Consider the following 19553-nt stretch of genomic DNA (forward strand, 5'->3'; position numbering starts at 1 on the left):
TTTTCCAAGTTGTATCTCACCACGTTCATAATTACCTAATTTTCTGGCAATAAAAATTCACTTGATACTCCTTTTCCTGAGGATTTACTGTTATTAACTTCATGCCAATCAGCTTTTGATTTATCCTACAGGGTTGATAATGTTGCTTATGGCTTCAAAATTCACAATTATCTTTGTAGCACCTTGATGACTTTACCAGAAATGCAAGGAAGACACAGTCTATTCCTAGTGAATACTGTGGCAGCTGTAGCAGAGGCAGGAGACTAGTCAATACTTGACCTAACTATAATTGGACAACTCAGCAACCCTCACTGGTCTGTACTTCAAGTAACGTGGAAACCTGGTAATCTGATTTCAATGCGGGCCTGGGGTTTCTGGAACATGACTTTGGAGTGCTACTGTAACTTTGTTAGAAACAAATCTATGATTTCTGAAAAGCAACTCACATTTTCTTGAAAAACAAAGCAGCTTAGTAATGCAGTCGCTTGTTCTGCAGATAAGTCATTGAAAAGCCCATTAAACATCATTTCTGTCAGGAGCAGTTCATCAGCACTATAATGGAGAAAAACAAGAAGGAAGCGTAAGTAACAGACCTCTTTAAAAGTAGTATTTCTAATTATTTAGACTGTGCATTAAAAAGTACATTACATGCACAAGAGATAATAGCTTTTTATTTTGATAGTTTACTGGAAAACTGAAAATTAATTTTGATTTGTGGGGGAAAAGGAAAAGAGAAACGAGAAAAGATGTTACTAAAAATTTCAAGTCTTTCTAAACCAAAAAAGCTTTACTCAACCACAAAGACAATCTTTTGCCTGTTTACAAGTGAATTGTTAAGGCAGCTATGCCCAGTTTTAGTCATTGCTTTGACAGACAGAACATAAAGATTTTAAAGATCCAGAGAAAAGACAACAGAATAATAAAAGAGTTAGAACATTTGGTTTTTGATAAAGCATTGAGAAACTGGGATTGTAGTTGTTAGAGAAGAGATGGTTAACAGAATTAAATTTACATTTTCAAGATATTAAAGGGTATAGCAAACAGTTCAATGTGCTTATAAAATCTAAAGCAAACTTGGTCATGGGCTATATAAAAACAGATTGGCAGACAAATCATGAGTTTTCTTTGATCAGCATTGCACTTCTACTTCAGGCTTTTTCTAGGCAAACACGCACAATGAAAATCAAAATGTAAAATGTCAATACAGAAAAGTAGATAATTCAGCAACCAATAACTCCTAAATTACGTGGAAGTACAGAGTTTCGTAAATTACTGACAAGCTCTTGTTATACAGTGTTTAATTCTGCTTTGTTATGTGACGTAATAAGATGCATCAGAATAGCAAGAAAGAATGAGGGCAACAATTTCATGGAGCACACACAAAAACCAACAGATACTGTGGCATTAAGTTTAAAAAAAAGAGTTGTACTGAGCAAGAATTACAAGTTATTAGTAGATACAGCCACCTGTACAAAACAAATCTGACAAATTTTCTGGGATATTGAAGTTTGATTTAATTGTAACAGTTTCCAACTGAATCTTTTTTGAAATACATGTTCTAGCATGGTACATGCCTAGCAAATGCATTACTTTATTACAGTCATATGTATCATTTTTCACAGGTCTATTCCTGTAGCCCTGTGGCACCAATTAAATTGTACTCTTTAGTAGTGTCAGTGAATCGGTATTAGAATAACTGTTGCTGCAACTAAGAGTTTACGGGCAATCTGGATTAAGGGAATACAAGACACTGGGCTACAGAAATTTAGGGGCCTTAATTGTCATGGCATAATATATGATATTAGATATATTAAATATTACAGGAAACTAGAGTCCAGGCTTTGTAAAACAAGCCATTATCCTGGCCTTTTAACAGATCTATTTTCTTATTAGTTCAAATTTCTACTGCTTTTTATCTTTAGAGTACTAGAAACGTATTGCTTTAACTAGCTTATTCCTCTTTCTTTGGAAGATATTAAAGAGAGCCATTGTTCTTTATAATACATACAAAAATGTATTTTTAATATGTGCATTCTATTAAAGGTTTTTAAAAATGGCCTATTAGGCTGTAACGAGGATAAGAAAAACTTAACGTGTTAAGCATCAGTAGAGTTCAGCAAGGCATATGTATCTATAACACTTTCATAGTAACCCTCAGTTACCTGCTGATTTCACAAGCAACTCGCCCTTTCATCTCTATGACATCAGAAGATGTGGCAAAACCCAATCTTCTCAAAACACGTTTGCGGCACTTGAGCTCATCCATTTGTAAGACAGTTCTGGCTTTCTTCAGTTCTCGCTTTGCTGTTCTAATAGCCACTGCAATCTGTGAAACCCAGAAATATATAAAAACTTTCTGAAGCTGCATACTTAACACCGACACTCGGATACCTTCAGTACAATATAAAGATTCAGATAGTTGTATTTTAAAGATATGTACTTACATAGTCTCCATCATTGTAGTATTTGAACAACACAAACATTAACTAATTTATCTAGACCCATAAGAGGATGGGAAATATTATCCCCATTTTACACATAAGGAATAGATGCATAAAAAAATTAAATGACTTGGCAAAAGTCTCAGATGAAGTCTGTGGCAGAGCTGGAAACTGAATCCTGAAGATCAGGAGTAAGTCCCACACCAATGCCTTCACCACAAGACCATCCAACAATAAACAAACACAAACAAACTGTGCCATAAAACTTGTAATAAACTGCTCCAATAGGATGACAGATGCCTTCTTGAGAATAATTGTAGGTTAGGATAATCAGTTTCAAAATGAATAAATTTCAATCTTTTGATGCAAAGACTTTCCAACACTGCTGTCCCCAGCCTCTTGGCACCACACAGTTAAGGAAGACTAGACTGGAGGCCTAATTCGAGGCTAATTTGCAATCAGCACCAGACTCCAATACCCTCACAGGAGCCAAGTAGCACTTTAGACCAACAGCCCTATTCATTTTAATGAGTATACTCGCAAAAAAACCGGGTGCTATTCCAACATGAATAAGAATGGAAGAATTGTGCACTTAGTGACTTCTGTGGGATTACACAGAATGTAAGGCAGCAGAGAATTTGTCCCAGTGTGTGATTTCCCTTATTTTGATCATCAAATATTTTATACTGGATCAGTTTTTAAGTAGTCTTTTACACCATACTTATCAACCTTTCTGAAATCGTTTTGGGAGTAGTCTCAAGGTGTAGATAAACTGGTCACTTTTAAGTATATCTGGCATATGTGAAAATGCACATTATTTGTATTATGCACATTACTACTTAATTTTCCTTAATGATTAGGATCTAGTGATAACTGAGCAGCCTTCTGGTCCATGTCAATTTTCCTGAAAAAGAATAATCGGATCAGATTTGCTTACTTTCCATCAAATACCTCAAAGAGTAAAGTTCACTTCATGAAAACTCAGCCAGAGCTACAGAGATTCTACAACATTGGGTTTTTTTCAAAGGGGGGGGAGAGAGGAGGAGGAGGATACAACAGACATTTTGCTTTCTAGATAAAATGTTAATCAGTGAGCAGTGCACGCTTATTGGCTATGCCTTCAGCTACTTGCTGATATAGACCATCCCTCACCTGTGCTTTTCTTTCACAAAGCTTATACACAGTCTCCAAACTGGAATCATTGTGAAGTGGATGTGAATACATCCTGTGCTCAAAAGCCTCTATTTTTTGGATGACTTTTTTCAGTCCTTGGTCTTTGATGCCCATGTCATCAATAGGGTCCAATAATGGTACTCCATCAGGGAACCGCTTCTGTACTTCCTGAAAAAAAAAAAAGATTTAAAAATGCATGTTTTGTAATGCGGACATTAGCAGCAACATGAGATTTTACAGATTAAAATGTACATTTAAAAAGGACAGACTGAAAAACAACTGGCACAATTAGATTATTTAGGGGATGTATGAAACCTCAATAGAAGTTTCTTCTATGCTGAAATTTGGCATATTAGATTTCAGTTTTTAAAATAATCAGGTAAGTCATTTTGTTTGAAGGTAACCAATATTTTACATGTACTAAGCTTCTAAAATACTAATTTTAGATAACTGAAGACATGAAGCAAACGTGAATGTGAATGTAAGAAAGTGTCTCATGCCCTATTGCATCTCACTGTTTAGAGTATACTGCTTGTTTTGTTTTTTTAAATTCTAATGGAACTTACGTACCTGTATAGATTTTAACACACTTTGCCTATTGTCGATGGGCCTCAGGTCTTTGGGTATGTAAAGTCGGACACTGCTTAGAGCTGAGAGAAGATGCACCAAAACAGGAACAACCTGACAACAACAACAAAAATAAGAGTTTGGTAAATGATAAAGTAATAATTTTTCTGGGTTCAGTACCAAAAGTTAATGTATTAGTTGCTGCATGTATTTAATCTGCTCTCTGTTTGTTTAGTGCACCTTGCTTTATTCTATTTTAAACAGTTCAACCAATGTCTTTATACATAACTTTTTTCTGGATCATTACTAGTCTTGAAAGGATTAGATTTTTATCAGTAAAAGTTGGTAAATGCCAATTTCGCCATGCATACACAAACAGATGAAAAAATATTTCCATCAATAATAACTGAAATTTACAGACAGACAAAGAAAGAAAAAATGCTACCCGAGAACATATTAGAGTTTGATTTAAGGATATTTACTCTGTATATTTTGACATGTGACATTGACAATGTGTTTTTATGGTTATAAAGCTTTAACTTTTTGAATCTCAATATCTACCATCATTAAATAATTCCCTGATCCCTCCCCCCTTATCTGACCACCTCCATAATTTCTCACGGCTATGAAATTTAAAAAAAAAAAATCAATAAAAACTGGAAAAAAGCTAAAAAATAATCAGATATTATCCACTGAAATTATAAAATAAAAATCAAATTTTGCCAAGCCTAGTTGTATAGTGCTTAAAAAAAAGGAAGGTGTAATATAACCTTGAAAGTCTATAAAATAATTAACAGTACAATATACTGAACTGTAACTAAGTCCAGTTAGTCAGTGGTCCCACACATTTGAAAAACTTCAAATTCTTTATATATGATGTACAAGTCTGACTACCAACATGCCTTGCAGAGTAGCTTGTGTAACTCCCATTGACTTTGTAACTTCCCTTTAGCATGCCATCTCTACTGCACTGCGCCAACGGGAAATGCATACCTGTTGACACAGTGCTATGCTTTTTGGGGAGGTGATTTTATTAGATCGACTTCTGGACTGATTGAGCATGTCTTCACTGCCACTCAATCGAACTGGATAAATCGATCGGACAGCGGTGAATTTGCCGCTGTCAGCGTAGATGTAGCCTAAGTCAATTCTGTTAATAGCTATCAAAATGTCTTCTGTATAACATGGGTTAAGAGCTTGCGCTGCATGTAGTGACAAATGTCCATCTTTCACATTACTATAAACACTAAGGCATCCGTATTTTAGCTTGTATACTCTCAACTTCTTTCATTACTTATTTATACCCTAACTTTGTTACCATCTCCACTTAAATGTTTTTAGTAGTTTGCTGATCAGAGAACTTTGAAGGCATGTCTATTAAGCAGCTAGAAATAATCTCACCATTTTAGTATGCAAGTGACAAAATTCAACGATTATGACAGAAGCATGAAATATCATTAAGAAATTATTATGAAGTATATGTCCCATATATGTAATGGACATTATACCTGCTATTCAGAGGTCACTAGTATTAAGTAACCACATCTTTAGAGAGTTCAATAAGGCTTTCTGGTTCTGAGAGGTACTGTACACAAACTTTAGAAAAGTAACTTTAATACCCAAAGGCATGAACACATGCTTTGCTGAGCTGAGGCCTAAATTTGCATTATTCTCATCTGCATGCATTTAAGCACCAGTAAGTCCCAATGTATAAGTGTGAAAATGTTAATAAATTAACTCTGAACATTGTACTTCTGCATTCCCCAATTCTATTTAGCAAACTGTGGCATGCTTTTGTATTTCAGGTAAGAGTCTGTTATAGCAAAGTAGCATTATTAAATTGTACTATGTAGAAATAAGAGATTTTGAAAAAATTAGTTTGCCAAAGCAACTTCTATAATTTCCATTACAATAACTTTAAGGGCAAATAAGTTGGATTCCCTGTTTTACCACATATAAGGAAAAAAATGTGTGTGCAGCCAGATAGTTAAACCTGACATTCTACAAAACTCATTTACTTGTAATTTAATAAACATCTCTGGAACTATTGGATTATTTTCTATAGTACATTGTAGGATTTTTATAAAGGCCAAAAGTTAAAAAGTACTTATAGTACATCACAGATAAAGCCTGCAATGCAAGCTTAATTTGAAGAGGATTGAAATCCTTGCACTTTAAAATAGGGTTGTAACAGAACACACAAAACAAAACAGATTTTGCAGGTTTTCAGACAGTTTTCAACGTACAAAGAACTATGATACTACAGTCTGTTAAAATATATATATATCTTTCAAATTTCAGACAATTTCATTTTGAAGAGAAGAACTAACAGTGCTGGCTTCAGTGAAATGGTGTGTGGGCAAGTGCAGCCCAAATTTCCCCATAGTTTTCCCCCAAGTTTTCTATCTATCTGTCAATGCACCTTAATGTTGAGCTGTAACTCCACTGAAATCTAAAAAATGAACAGCAAACAAACAAAACCCCTGCAAGAATAAAATAACGTAGGCAGAAGTTCATCAGCGGACTGGGGGCTATCCAGTTTACTGCACTGAATGCAGCATGTACCATTACCTGTCTTGTGGGCAGGTGGCGTGTGTGTGCATTTGGTGCAAGCCACTCATGGCCCTCAGAGACCGGGTTCAGGCTCTTGAAACCAGAGTGGCTGAACTGGAGGAGCTAAGGAAGATAGAGAGGTACACAAACAAGACTTTCAGTGACACCCCCAATCTGACAGCCCCGTGCTGCTGCAAGTCTTGGGGAAGAACACCATGAAGCGAAGGGAAACAATCCCATTATCTCTTCCAGGTATCATGGTATCTTCTTATGCTGAGGATAACCCTCCAGGGGAGGGGACCTCAGTTATTAGTAGGAGAGGTAATAGTAATGGGGGGATTTAATTATTAGAAATTTAGATAGTCGGGTTTGTGATGATCAGACAAACCGCATAGTGAACTGCCTGCTGGGTGTAAAGGTTGCAGACCAGTCAAGACATCTACATAGATGTATGTGCAGAAGCCTAAAATCACAGAAAATGGTTGTAGAGGACAGCTTTGGTTCAAGTGATAGTGAGTTAATTCAGTTTAAACTAAATGGAAGGATAAACAAATACAGGTCTGTAACCAGAGTCCTTGATTTCAAAAGTGCAAACTTTAAAAAGTTAAGGGAATTAGTTAGGGAAGGGGATGGGACTAAGGAACTCAAAGATCTGAATGTGGAGGAGGCTTGGAATTACTTTAAGTCAAAGTTGCAGAAACTATCTGATGCCTGCATTCCAAGCACAGGAAAGAGTTTGTAGTGAAGGGTTGCAGACTAAACTGGATGAACAAGTATCTCAAACAGGGTATGAAAAGAAAGCAGATAGTCTACAAGGAACAGAAGACCACCTCACAGGGTCCAGGCCCAGACTCTGGCCCAAGCTTGGATGTCTACAGTGTAATTAAACAGTCCCACAACCCGAGCTTCACGTGTCCAAGTCAGCTGGCACAGGCCAGCCACGGACTTTTAATTGCAGTGTTAAGACATACCCTAAAAATGCTCTCTTTGTGGACACACATAGATGTCCTATTACCCAACTCAGACATCTTTAACATCTCAGACTAATATTAATATTCTAATCCATTAGAATATATTGAATACATTAAAAAATTCTGTCAGTCTTTGATACCAACACAATTGTCCAAATATCTATGGAAGGAGACTTGTGATGCAGTAACTATTCTGGCTTTTAATACAGGATTTCTATCACATTTTAAAGTGTCTTGCTTAATACCTCTTCCCAAAAACTAAACAGAGGTATAACTGTTAAAGGTGCAGGAGTAAGAATAGCTGCTGATGTGAAAAATCTTATCTGGCAACCAAATGAGCACATGAAGATTCATGAGTACTAACAAGACAAACATGGAGGAATCAGCATTAAATCTTCAGCTTAATCAGAATATGAGGAATAAGCGGTCAAAGACATAAAATATACAGCAGGTTGAACACCCACCTCTGCAATCTTGAGATTATATGGTTGGTATCATTTTATGGAGTTGAAAACTGCCAAGTTTGTTGGTAGTGTCACTGTGTTTTCTGTAAACATTTGCTATGTATTCTCCTGAATTGTGGTTCTTATCTCAAAATCAGCATTGCTTTTTGTTATATTATGAAATGGAAAATGGCTAGAAGGTTAAATATTTTAGAATGGAACACTAGGTTAAAAGAGCACTGACAAGGCTCATAGGCTGAAGGTGGAAAGAAGAAAAATCATATTTACATGAAAAAAACAAAAATTTGAAAAGATAATGATATTCAAAGATGAACAAGACCCACAAGATGAAGTTAGTATTTGTAGATCTGTATGATCATGTCAACTACAGAGCTTGAGATTTTCAAAGTAGTGTAGGGAGTTTAGTCACACATCTTCATTACATTTAAAATTGAAAATTTCAACTAGAGAAAGCAATGATACTTGTGAACCTGGAGGCTATATAAAATTCTGAGCACACTTCTAAAACTTTATAAAGTACTCTGAAGATTTAAGAGTCTTTCATCTAGGGAGTTCAAAGCTCTTATAACACATTAGCCACACCTCACAACACTCCTGTGAGTTAAGTAACAGATATAGAAGAACAAGTTCATTCACCATGGAAAAGCAGCTTCCTCTGAGGTGGAATCTAGCAGCTGTTTAAGAACATAGAGCTGCATCAATCAATGTATTTCCCTTCACTTTCTGAGTGAATAGAATTTCCCTCTTTTCTTAATGTTTGGAAAGGCTTTCATGATATTCTCTGAAAGATGCTATAAAATATATATTTTAACACACTATTGATTTTTGACAATGAAACTGAACTACAAACCTGCATCTCTCCTTTCTCATCAGGCTTTGCTGGCTTTGCAGCCTCAGTAGCAGAATTTTTCAAACTCTCTTTACTGCAGTGTAACAGGACTTCAACCACATATAATGGGTCCAGCTCACCAGAGTTAGGCTATTGTGGATAGAGAGAAAAAGTAGCAACAGTAAATATAATTTTTAAAATACTGGTAACAGAAAGGAAAATGGGACTTCAATTAACATTAAAAAATGTTGAGAGGTACTGCTCCTAAACTGCAGCACAACTTTACCAATTCAGTACTTCGGTCTTGAAATCAATACTATAATTAAGTATATTTTAATATACATATGTCTCCCATGCACACACACATTATATAAAGGTTTTGCAGTTTAATTACATTCACCCCTTTAGCTCCAACAAATACCTGCCCTGTGCAGAATTGCTTTCAAATGAATGTTTTAGAAATGTCAACATTTCCCTGCAGTGCCAGAACTACAAACTCCTCCAAACCTATATAGGTATCCATACTTCCTGAGAGAAGTGGCTGTAAGTGGGAAGGGGCTCCACATCCATTTTGGAGTCCTGATCTCCCAAATTCTTTACTTTCTCAGGCTTCTGCATCCCTTCTTCTGATAGAAAACTGAATCCCATTTGAGCCAGTCAATAATGGCACTCGATCAGCCTCTGTTGTTCCACATGCAATACAAACACTCACCACTGGGTGAGAACAACATGAGAACTCCTAACTCTTGTTGGTCTGGGCACTGAGATACCAACAAACCACAATCACAGCACAGAACACTTGCATGATACTACCAAACAGCATTTATATTTAACATTGCTAAGGGTTTTAACAAGAAAGTTAATCTGCAGGTTTGCAAATCAGTATTTCTCCCCACAACAGAGGTCATTCAATAACAAATCTTTGCAGCATAATGTTTATTTTGGGGGAGAGGGTATGAGGAAGAGCAATTACATCTTGTGGGCCAAATCTTCACATGACTGAGTTAGGTGCACAAATATCTGGCTTATATTTGCACTGGACACAAGGCTGGTGCTCAACAAAGTAGTATTCTTTAAACAGTCAGTCAATCTTGATGTTGTAGTTTTCTATGAAAAAATTACAAGTTGGAACAACATGCAGCAGTGTTGTTTGCTTGTAGTAGGACTGCATTTAAACATTTACTTGGCAGTAGAACCAAAGTACAGAACCAAAACGGAAGCTCCATTTTAAACTATCATGTACAAGAGTTTTTTTTAAAATCACAGATTAATGTAAAATGTGCATAAAATGATGTAATCACAGATCAGATTTAAAAGTGTACTGTATTGCTGTGATAAAAAGAAAAGCATCAAGGGATTTCATTTTATAGGTACCCGAAGCAAAATATAGGCAAATAACATTCTGTCAGAGGTTCTCAGTGCACTGTGAATAACTTTAATTTGTCCATTTGTAAACATAAAAAATCAGGTTGTCCTGTCCCACAGCTAAGTCATTCTCCAATAATTTAAGTCTTCATTTGTGGAAAGATTGTTTCTCTTAATTCTGTACTATTTTGTACAAAAGGTACTTACAGCTGTTTTAATTTAGATTTACAAAACCACTGTGACCATTGCCATCAGCTCTAGTTGAAAATGAAATCCATGTGTGGTAAAGTAGTGTCTTGCCAAAACTGAATACAGTTCAAGCACTAGAAACTCATGTAGCAGCAAACATAATTAAATCATCTATGTAAACCAGCAGTGTTTTGAAAAAGATTAAAACTGGAAATGTCGTTGTATTGCAGTTAGGTGCATTTTGAGGCTTTTTATCCCTTGCTCTGAAGTATATGATATTTGATGTTGCTGGAAACAAGACAAGAACAGATGGACCACTGTATTTCCAATGAAGGAGTGTTGCAAGGGTTTGAAATTCAGGTTCCTGGATGGATGATATTCTTTTTTTTTTTAAAACCTCTCAGATCATGGCATATCTTGTTGAAAAGTGCTCAGTCTTCATATTCTAAATGCATGGCTTGGAAGAGGAGCTCAAAAGGAGAGCAGGCCAGCTCAGTAGGGCAGCAGACAGTAGAGGTGAACTGACTAACACTCTGAGTTCCTGCTGCCCATGGCCTGACTGCAGTGATGTGGCCAAACACAAAGGGAAGAGATTTGGGATTCTCAGAAGGTCTGAGACTTTATCATTGATTTCCAGTTATTTAATGTCTTTGTCTTTACCTGTTGGGAGAGAGGGGAAGGATAGAAAGTGATCCAGGGAGGCAGCAGTATAGCTCTTTGGTGGTGCAAGACACAGCTGCTTACACCGGGTCCTGGTTCAGAACCCAGTGGAAAGGGTGGGCCTGGGTTCCCCTACCAACTCCTAGGGGGTGCCAAAGGCAGAAGCTGTTCCTTGATATGAGGAGTCTATGAGATAGAAGGCCCTGAGGACTGAAGGGTCAAGACCTCAACCTAAGGAGAGACATCAAGATCCTTTCTTAACCCAGAGAGCTATCCTGTTGCTGGACTCTATATATATTCCAAAAGGGGTGGAAATAAAACGTGTCCTGGCCAGAAGTCTTTGTCACAGAACCACACACCATCAGACTAGACTGACCGCTCTGAAAAAAGAGACGCCCTGCCTGACCACCAGGTGACACCTGCAGTGCGTGATCCCCTTCACATACAGCAATATGCAGTTATTGCAGTGTATTGGAAATAAAGCTTCTTAACCAAAAATAACCACACTTAATTTTATGAGATCCAAAGCAAATTTTTTACAGTTTGCTATATATTATACAGTACAGCACAGAGCATGCATCATTTGAAACAAATTATTCTTGACATAGCAATTCAAAATAAAGATTATTTGATCAAAATAATTTGAACTTTGATTTTTAATGAAAATACAAATTTAAAATTATATCGATACAATTGGGAAGTGAATATGAATTCAAAAAATTGATGACAACTAATTAAGCAACTGGCTTATTTAATTATACTACAAGCTGTCTAACTAAATATCAGGTGCTTAATTGTCACATCAATTTGCTAAATTAATACTAGTATACTTTTTATAGCTATTTTGCTATATTCATGTTATAAAATTCATATTTCATCTGTCTGACATTTATAGTTCAGTAAAAATGTACAACTAATTTCTAGCAGTTCTCAGTGGCTGTATCCACTGGTGATCTATTAGCTGAGAATAACAACATACTACTTTGGAACGTCCACGAGGTCCCACGGAAGGAATTCCAGGAGTTAGATTCAGGAAGGGAAGTGTAACAGAAATAAATACACTGAATGTTTCTGTAATGGAGACAAGAACCAAGTCCAGTTTGGAAGTATAAAAAATTCTGCTTTTCAGGTCAATGAAAAAGACGTCAGATATTTGTGTTTGTATGCTGGAATCCTTAAATTTTATGTTCTCCCCACCCTCCTGAGAAATCACACAGGTATCAAAATCATAAGGGGGTAACAAGGATCAAATAAACGTCTCAATTCAACCCATCCCCCAAATCTTTGTTTTAGGATTTAGAATAGAGTCTCTAAGCTATAATTCACTAACGAGGTACATTAAGTCTAACGCAAATGCTTCCCTAGAGAAAAAACATTAGTCAACTTTCATACAGGAAGGAAGCTGACTACTGAAGAAGCTGGTAGTATTAAATGGTATTCATCAATAAAATTGTTGTGGAAACAAACAGAACTTTCCCAGCTGAATTCTTATTATACCAGTGGAGGAAGAAGTTAGGACAAGTTAAAGAACATATCACCATTGAAGTAACTGAGTATATATTAAAACAACAAATCTGTGAAAAAATATTAGCTGGATCAGCTGCATCAGCATCACTTATATCCCAGGACAAACTCATAAGACAAGAGGCACAGTGCTTTTCACTACTATGTGTATTAAAGCAACTGTTCATTATCTATTTTAAAAAGATCATTTGATCATTGTCTTGCATTTGCCCCACAGACCAAAAAAAAAAAAAAAAAAAAATCCCCAAGGAAACTATCTTTTCCATATGAATGCTAGGAGTTGCATAGTTCTAAGCCTATTCCATAATTTTCAGTATCTGTTATCATACTTTCCACTATACTCTGAAGGAAAAATTTAACAGCTGTCACAATGGATCAACTAAAAGTTGCTGTTCCAAATGGAACTACCCCTTCCAGCACAGATCATTATTTCAATACTAATATTAAATCCTAAAAGAGTTGCACAAGACAGAGAGGCCAAATACAAGGCTTTTAAAAAAAAAATATAAACATGACAGAGGTGGAAAGACACCTCAGAGTAACAGAAATTGGAAACATTAAAAAGACTAAGGGGAAAAACGTCTGTTTTACTGCTTGTCAAATGGTTCACAAGAAAGCAGTTTAAGAAACAGCACTTAGAGTGTACAATGGTTATTTTTCAATCCACTTTCTTAACTTGAATGAGAATGGAATAAAAAAGTAGAAAAATAGCAACATTCCAAAAGAACAATAAAACTTATTTAAAGAAAAAATGGTTACTAACTTTTTGTAACTGTTATTCTTTGAGATGTATTGCTCATGTCCATTCCATGCTAGGTGGAGTGCGTGCACAGCTGCCGGAGATTTTTCCCTCCGTGGTATTTGTTGGGCCAGCTCTACTGCCTCTGGAGTTGCTCACATATACTCGGTATAAGGGGTGCCGCGGGCTGCATGCTCTCAGTTTCTTCTTGCCAGTAACTCCGACAGTGGGAGGTAGGATGGCGGGTCATGGAATGGACATGAGCAACACATCTTGAAGAATAACAGTTATGGAAGGCTGGCAACCATTTTTAATTCTTTGAGTGCTTGCTCATATCCATTCCATGCTAAGTGACTCACAAGAAGTACCCCTGGAGGTGGAGTTCATGGACATGCTGATTGCAACACTGTGATATAATGTCAGGCCGGATGGCTATAAAAGGGTATATGAGCGCACGTATGTCAGCCCTAAAATGTTAAAGGCCCTTTTCCTTGCAGGCAGGGGCAAGGTTACTGTAGGTCAATTAGAGGCACCTGAGCCCAATTAAAGGCTACTCCAGGCCTACTAAAATCCTATCTCTGCTAGAGAGGGTGGGGAGAGACACAAGCTGCCAGAAGGCTTGCAGCAGTAGGAAGGAGACTCCCCCAATAGGAGATAGTGCTTCTCCCCAAGAGGGAAGCAGCAAAGGGAAAAACCCAGACAACAGCTTGGGGAAGGAAGGATAGATACTGCTCTAACCCCCAGGAATAACACCAGTACAACTACAGCCTCGCCGAAGGAGCCAGGGAAAGTTACTCTCCCCAGGGTCTGGGCGTTACAGACTTACCCCACCCCCATTGGATGGAAGGACATTCCATAGGCCCAACCCAAGGCCCACCCCGAACACTCCAACTAAAGGGAGAGACAAAGGACTTGTCCAGGGTGGGGCAGATTTACCACAGGCCCATCCCGCCAGAGGAGATAGCTGTTACCCGGCAAGACTGAGGGGGGATGCTTTGTCACAACTACTATTCTGAAACTGGCATCTAACAGGGCTGTTCAATGATGGCATAGTGGAACGCGAAGGTGTGAACTGACGCCATGTTGCAGGTCTGCACATGTCCTGGATTGGTACCTTCACAAGGAGCGCTACTGATGAAGCCTGGACTCTCGTGGAATGAATGGTCACGATGGCTGGAGGCAGAACATTCACCTGCATGTAGCAAGCTCGGATACAGGACGAGATTCTTTGTGATGACACAGGTAGCCCTCTCCTCCTTTCCACTACTGCTACAAAGAGTTGTGTGGACTTGCCAAAGGGCTTAGTTCTCTTAATATAAGGCGAGGGCCCACCTAACATCCAATGTATGGAGCAAACATTCCTCAACAGTCTTGTGAACTTTTGGAAAGAAGACAGGAAGAAATGTCCTAGTTGTGGAATTGTGACATCACCTTTGGCAGGAAGGCTGGATGGGGTGCAGCTGGACCTTGTCCTTGAAGTATACCATATAAGGGGATTCTGATGTCAGGGCTTTGGGTCTCAGAGACCCTTCTGGACAAGGTGATCACCATCAGGAAGACAATCTTCCAAGACAGAAGCCATATGGGGCACAATGCTTACAGCTCGAAGGGAGGCCGGTGAGCCTTGACAGGACCAGGTTTAAGTTCTATGGGGGTTTCTGAGTACAAACCTGAGGGTACAGTCTCTCCAGCCCCTTGAGAAACCTGACCATCATCTTGTGGAAGAACACTCATCTGCCATGCACTGGAGGGTGGAAGGCTGAGATGGCTGCCAAGTGAACCTTAATAGATGAGAGCTAGACCTTGATGTTTTAGGTGAAACAGATAGTCCAAAATAGACTGCAGAGAAGACCAGGATGGAGAGAGATTTTGTTTAGAGGCCCAACAAATGAAACATTTCCACTTGGCCAAGTAGGTAGCCCTGGTGGAAGGCTTTCTGCAACCTAGCAAGACTTGCTGAACTTGTTCTGAGCAGGCCTGCTTTTCAGAGTTCAGCCACACAGCAATCATGCTGTCAGGTGCAGAGAGGCAAGGTTTGGGTAAAGCAACCAGTTAGGGTCTTGTGAAATCAAGTACAGATGGGGTGGGAGCACTAGTAGAGCTGCCACTGAGAGGTCCAGAAGCATACCTAACCAATGCTGGTGTGGCCATGCTGGAGCTTTCAGGATAACCATGTCCAGTTTGATTTTTAGGAGAACCTTGTAAACCACGGGGATCAATGAGAAGGCGCATAGTAGGTGGTTTGCCCACAAGAGCAGGAAGGCATCTGAAAGGGAGCTCATGCTGTGCCCACGCAGCACTCAGAACTGATGGCATTTCCTTTTCTGCCAGGTGGTGAACAGGTCCATCTGAGGAGGCCCCCACTTCTGGAAGATGACACTGATGTCCTCTGGGTGAAGAGACCACTTGTGGTGAGAGGAAAAGGATCTGTAGAGGCGATCCACCAGTGCATTTTGGGCTTTTTGGAGATGTGATTCCTCAAGGTGAATGGCATGTTTCATGCAGAAGTCCCACAGCTGGAGGGCCTCCTTCCTGGTCCGTGGCTGAAAAATCGAACCCGTCCCTGCTTGTTGATGTGAAACACGGATGCAGTGTTGTCTGTCAAGACCTGTGCCACTTTGCCTGAGATCTGGGGAAGGAATGTGTAAAGGATGGGATGAATGGGTGGACAAAAATTGGAGGGTGTAACTGACTGTTATAGTGCTGAGTATCCAACGGTCCGACTTTGTAGATGACTATGCTGGGCTGAAGGGCGACAGGTGGCCAAAGACAAAAGTGGGGGGGGGATTGTGGACCTGGCATCGAGACTGGTATACTGTCCTTAGACATACCTTCAAAAAGGCCTGCCTGGCTCTGCCAGGATATCTATGTGAGCCTGACTGCGAGGCTGAGGTAGAAGGTAGGGTTGGTGTCACTTATCACCCCTCCTTTTGCAGGGTTCCTGCCGGGGAGATGCCATGAACTGGGAGGCTGCTGGGGCCTAAAATGCTTTCTGGAAGCAAGAGGCATGTAAAGGCCCAATGAGCAAGGGTGGCTCTCAAGTCATTGAAGCCATGAAGGTTGGAGTCCATCTCTTTGGAGAACAGGGAGGTACCCTGGAAGGGGAGCTCCTGGACAGACTGCTGCACTTTGTGAGGGAGACCCAATGATTGGAACCATGAACAGTGACTCATGGTGAGCGCTGATATTACAGTCCTGACTGTTGAATCAGCCACATCCAGAGTCGCCTGGAGGGAGGTCCTGGCCACGCCTTGCCCTCCTCCAAGAGGACCATGAACTTTTGCCTTGATTCCTGCGGCAGGGAGTCCTTACATTTGGACAATGAGTCCCATGGGTTAAAATCGTATCTCCCCAGCAGAGCATGTTGGTTGGAGATATGCAACTGGAGGCTGCCCGTTGAATAAGCCTTGCATCCAAATATGTCCAGTCTTTTGGCCTCTTTATTTTTGGGGGATAGCACTCGACTGCTCGTCTGTCCCACTCATTGGCCATCAACACTACCAGGAGCCCCAGGGGATGGGGGTGTATGCGAGTAAAGGTACTTAAACCCACTGGCTGGGACATAGGATTTCTTCACCCTTTTTTAGGTGGGAACAGAGAAGAAGGGGTTTGCCATAGTGCCCAGACAGGTCCAATCACTGCCTTGTTAATGGGCAGGGCCACTCTGGAGGGACCTGCTGCAGCTAGGTTGTCAGTTAGGTTGTGTGCAGTCTCCTTGAGCTCCTCGACCTCCAGTTCCAAGTTTGTGGTGATCCTTTTCAGGAGCTCTTGATGGGCCCTGAAGTCATCCAGTGGGAGCGGATTGCTAGGGTCTGCGACTGTCTTGTCCAGGATGACAAGAAAGAGGCCTGTCCTGGAGGAGTTGCCTCTTCTTTCATCCTCCTCCAGTGGGGCCATTTCTTGGATGTTGGTACCACCAGTCAGGATCTGGAGCCGGATGGGATGAAATGGTGGCTCGTCTTTCACACACCATTGAGTATGATCGGTGGGAAGAGGGGCCTGGTACTGGGAGAAGTGCCCATGGGTTCCAGTACTGCCACTGCATTGGCCAATGGCCCGGTGGCCATGCACCGGCTAGGGGGTCAGTACTGAAGTCTGGTGTGTAGACTGGATACCAATAAGTCTTAGGATTCCACTTTGGACTCTGAAGAGGATTCTTCCCTTGGAGACCATGGCAGCGCAGTACCCACTTTCGCCCCAGGGCAGTGCCAAGGAACCAAGGACTGGTAATGGGCCAGAGACTGCTGTATTGGGATCATGGAGGGTTTGTGCCTGGATGATGCCATGGTGGTTGGTGCCACAGTGGAACTCAGTGCCCCTTGCTCCATTTTATCCCCGGTCACCTTGTCTGGCCGTGGGCCTTGCAGGGTTGGTGGGATCAGGAGGGACATCTGAACCTTTGCCACCTGGAAAGCCTCCAGGATCGAAGGGGTCCGCATGTGCATGGTCCCACGGCCGCTCCCAGGAGTTGGAGGCGGGTCCCAGATCAGACCTGATGCTCTAGGTCAGTGTTTCTTAACCTGGGGTTTTAGAGGGGTTGCAAGTGCAGAGCTGGTATTGGGGGTGGCAAGAAAGGCAATTGCCTGGAGCCACAGGGGCGCCATGAAACTAAGTTACATGCCTCAGCCCCGTGGGGGTGGGACTCAGGCTTCAGTAGTTTGGAAAGGTTAAGAACCACTGCTCTAGGTGGAGTTGCTAGAGCCACTGAGGACAAGGGGACTGGCATGGGTCTCACTATGCCGGTTGCTCCCCGATATTACCTGTATGGCCCTGAGGACGTCACATGGGCCGCAGCTGTGTGCTGATTGGGCCACAAACAGCACAGGCCACAGGTTGAGAACCACTGTTGTAGAGCATCGTCTGCGGAATCATTAAACAATTTCAGACCATCAAAGGGAAGTTCCTCTACTGAAGCCATGAGATTCTACACGTAAGTACAGGCTTCCGTATCAGATGCATCAAGAGAAGCTTGCAGGGTTGTTCTTACCAAAAGCTGCCCCTCAGGAATAACAGCTTGAAATTGCTCTTTGCTCTTGTGGTAAGTGTTCGCAATAAAAGAACTAAACACTGTGTAATTGATGTGATTATATTTTGCTAGTCACCTAATAATTAGTAATCAGGAATTGCAGGGCTGAAGATTAATAACTTACGTAACCAAAAAGTTCTAAGCACTTGTGGTCTTTATAATGTGGAGTCACCTTTGAGGAGTGTTGCCTGTTATATTTATTCACTGCATCCACGAACAGGGAACTAGGGGCAGGATGAGAATGTAAGAATTGTGAATCCCAACTCAGAACATATCTTTTATCTGCCCTCTTAGTTCTTGAGAATGGGGGCGGTAATAATGCCTTATTTATAAGCAAAGCTACCCATGCTGATGATGGTAAGGTATTAACCAATTTATGCTGGGTCTCTTGAACTACTTTTAATGGAATCTGGAAAGTGTCTACCACTCTTTGCATCAAATCCTGAAATTGCTTGATGTCATTCACATGAGTTGGTGGGGGTATGACAGCCTCATTGGGGAGGATGAGGATATATTAGTCTGTGGAGTTTCACCCTGTAGCTGATGATGAGGAATCTGTGCAGATGTTTGAGTCCTGAACACTGACACTTACAGTACCAAGATGTGTATAGGACACTCCAATTGTTGCTGTGGTCTTGTAGGAGTAGTTGGTAGTGCTACCTAAGGTGGAGTAGTTGGTAGTGCTCATCTGTGCAGCTACTCACCTTGTCAAGTTTTAGTGCCTTATATCAAATTTCTTTTATTTCAGTTTTATTCTTTGTGCATTTTTTACAGCATAAGTTAGTAGTTTGTGTATGTTTTACAATTTACAAACATTTACTGCTTCACAGTAATTTATGCATTGCAGAAATGGTGAAAATTTGCACCCAACATGATGGGAAAGTGTTTGCAAGAATCTTCTCTAGGGCGGTCATGCAGCTTGTGGCAGTGTTTCCCTCCACATTTTCCAAGACCTATCTTGCCCTTTTGGTGTCTCTTCTCTTTCCTTGCCTGACCTCCCTCATCAAACTCCACAGTGACCTACTAGAGAAAGATGTTCCAGTGGTTAGGGC

The 19553-nt window shown here is 40.2% G+C and overlaps 1 protein-coding gene across 1 annotated transcript in view; it reads right to left on the bottom strand.

The window, feature by feature from the left end:
* MTREX (Mtr4 exosome RNA helicase) overlaps nucleotides 1-19553 on the bottom strand; it is a 79911-nt gene that overhangs the window by 13576 nt on the left and 46782 nt on the right. Inside the window, exons 19-23 of the mRNA XM_067568585.1 lie at nucleotides 9020-9148; nucleotides 4185-4295; nucleotides 3594-3782; nucleotides 2163-2326; nucleotides 447-552 (exon numbers count right to left, since the gene is read on the bottom strand). Of these exons, the coding sequence (XP_067424686.1) occupies nucleotides 447-552; nucleotides 2163-2326; nucleotides 3594-3782; nucleotides 4185-4295; nucleotides 9020-9148 (699 nt within the window). The remainder of the gene's footprint in view (nucleotides 1-446; nucleotides 553-2162; nucleotides 2327-3593; nucleotides 3783-4184; nucleotides 4296-9019; nucleotides 9149-19553) is intronic.

Source organism: Emydura macquarii, unplaced genomic scaffold (genome assembly GCF_026122565.2).
Source record: "Emydura macquarii macquarii isolate MOO-44397 ecotype Brisbane River unplaced genomic scaffold, CSIRO-AGI_Emac_v2 contig_2897, whole genome shotgun sequence".
NCBI classification, from domain to species: domain Eukaryota; kingdom Metazoa; phylum Chordata; order Testudines; family Chelidae; genus Emydura; species Emydura macquarii.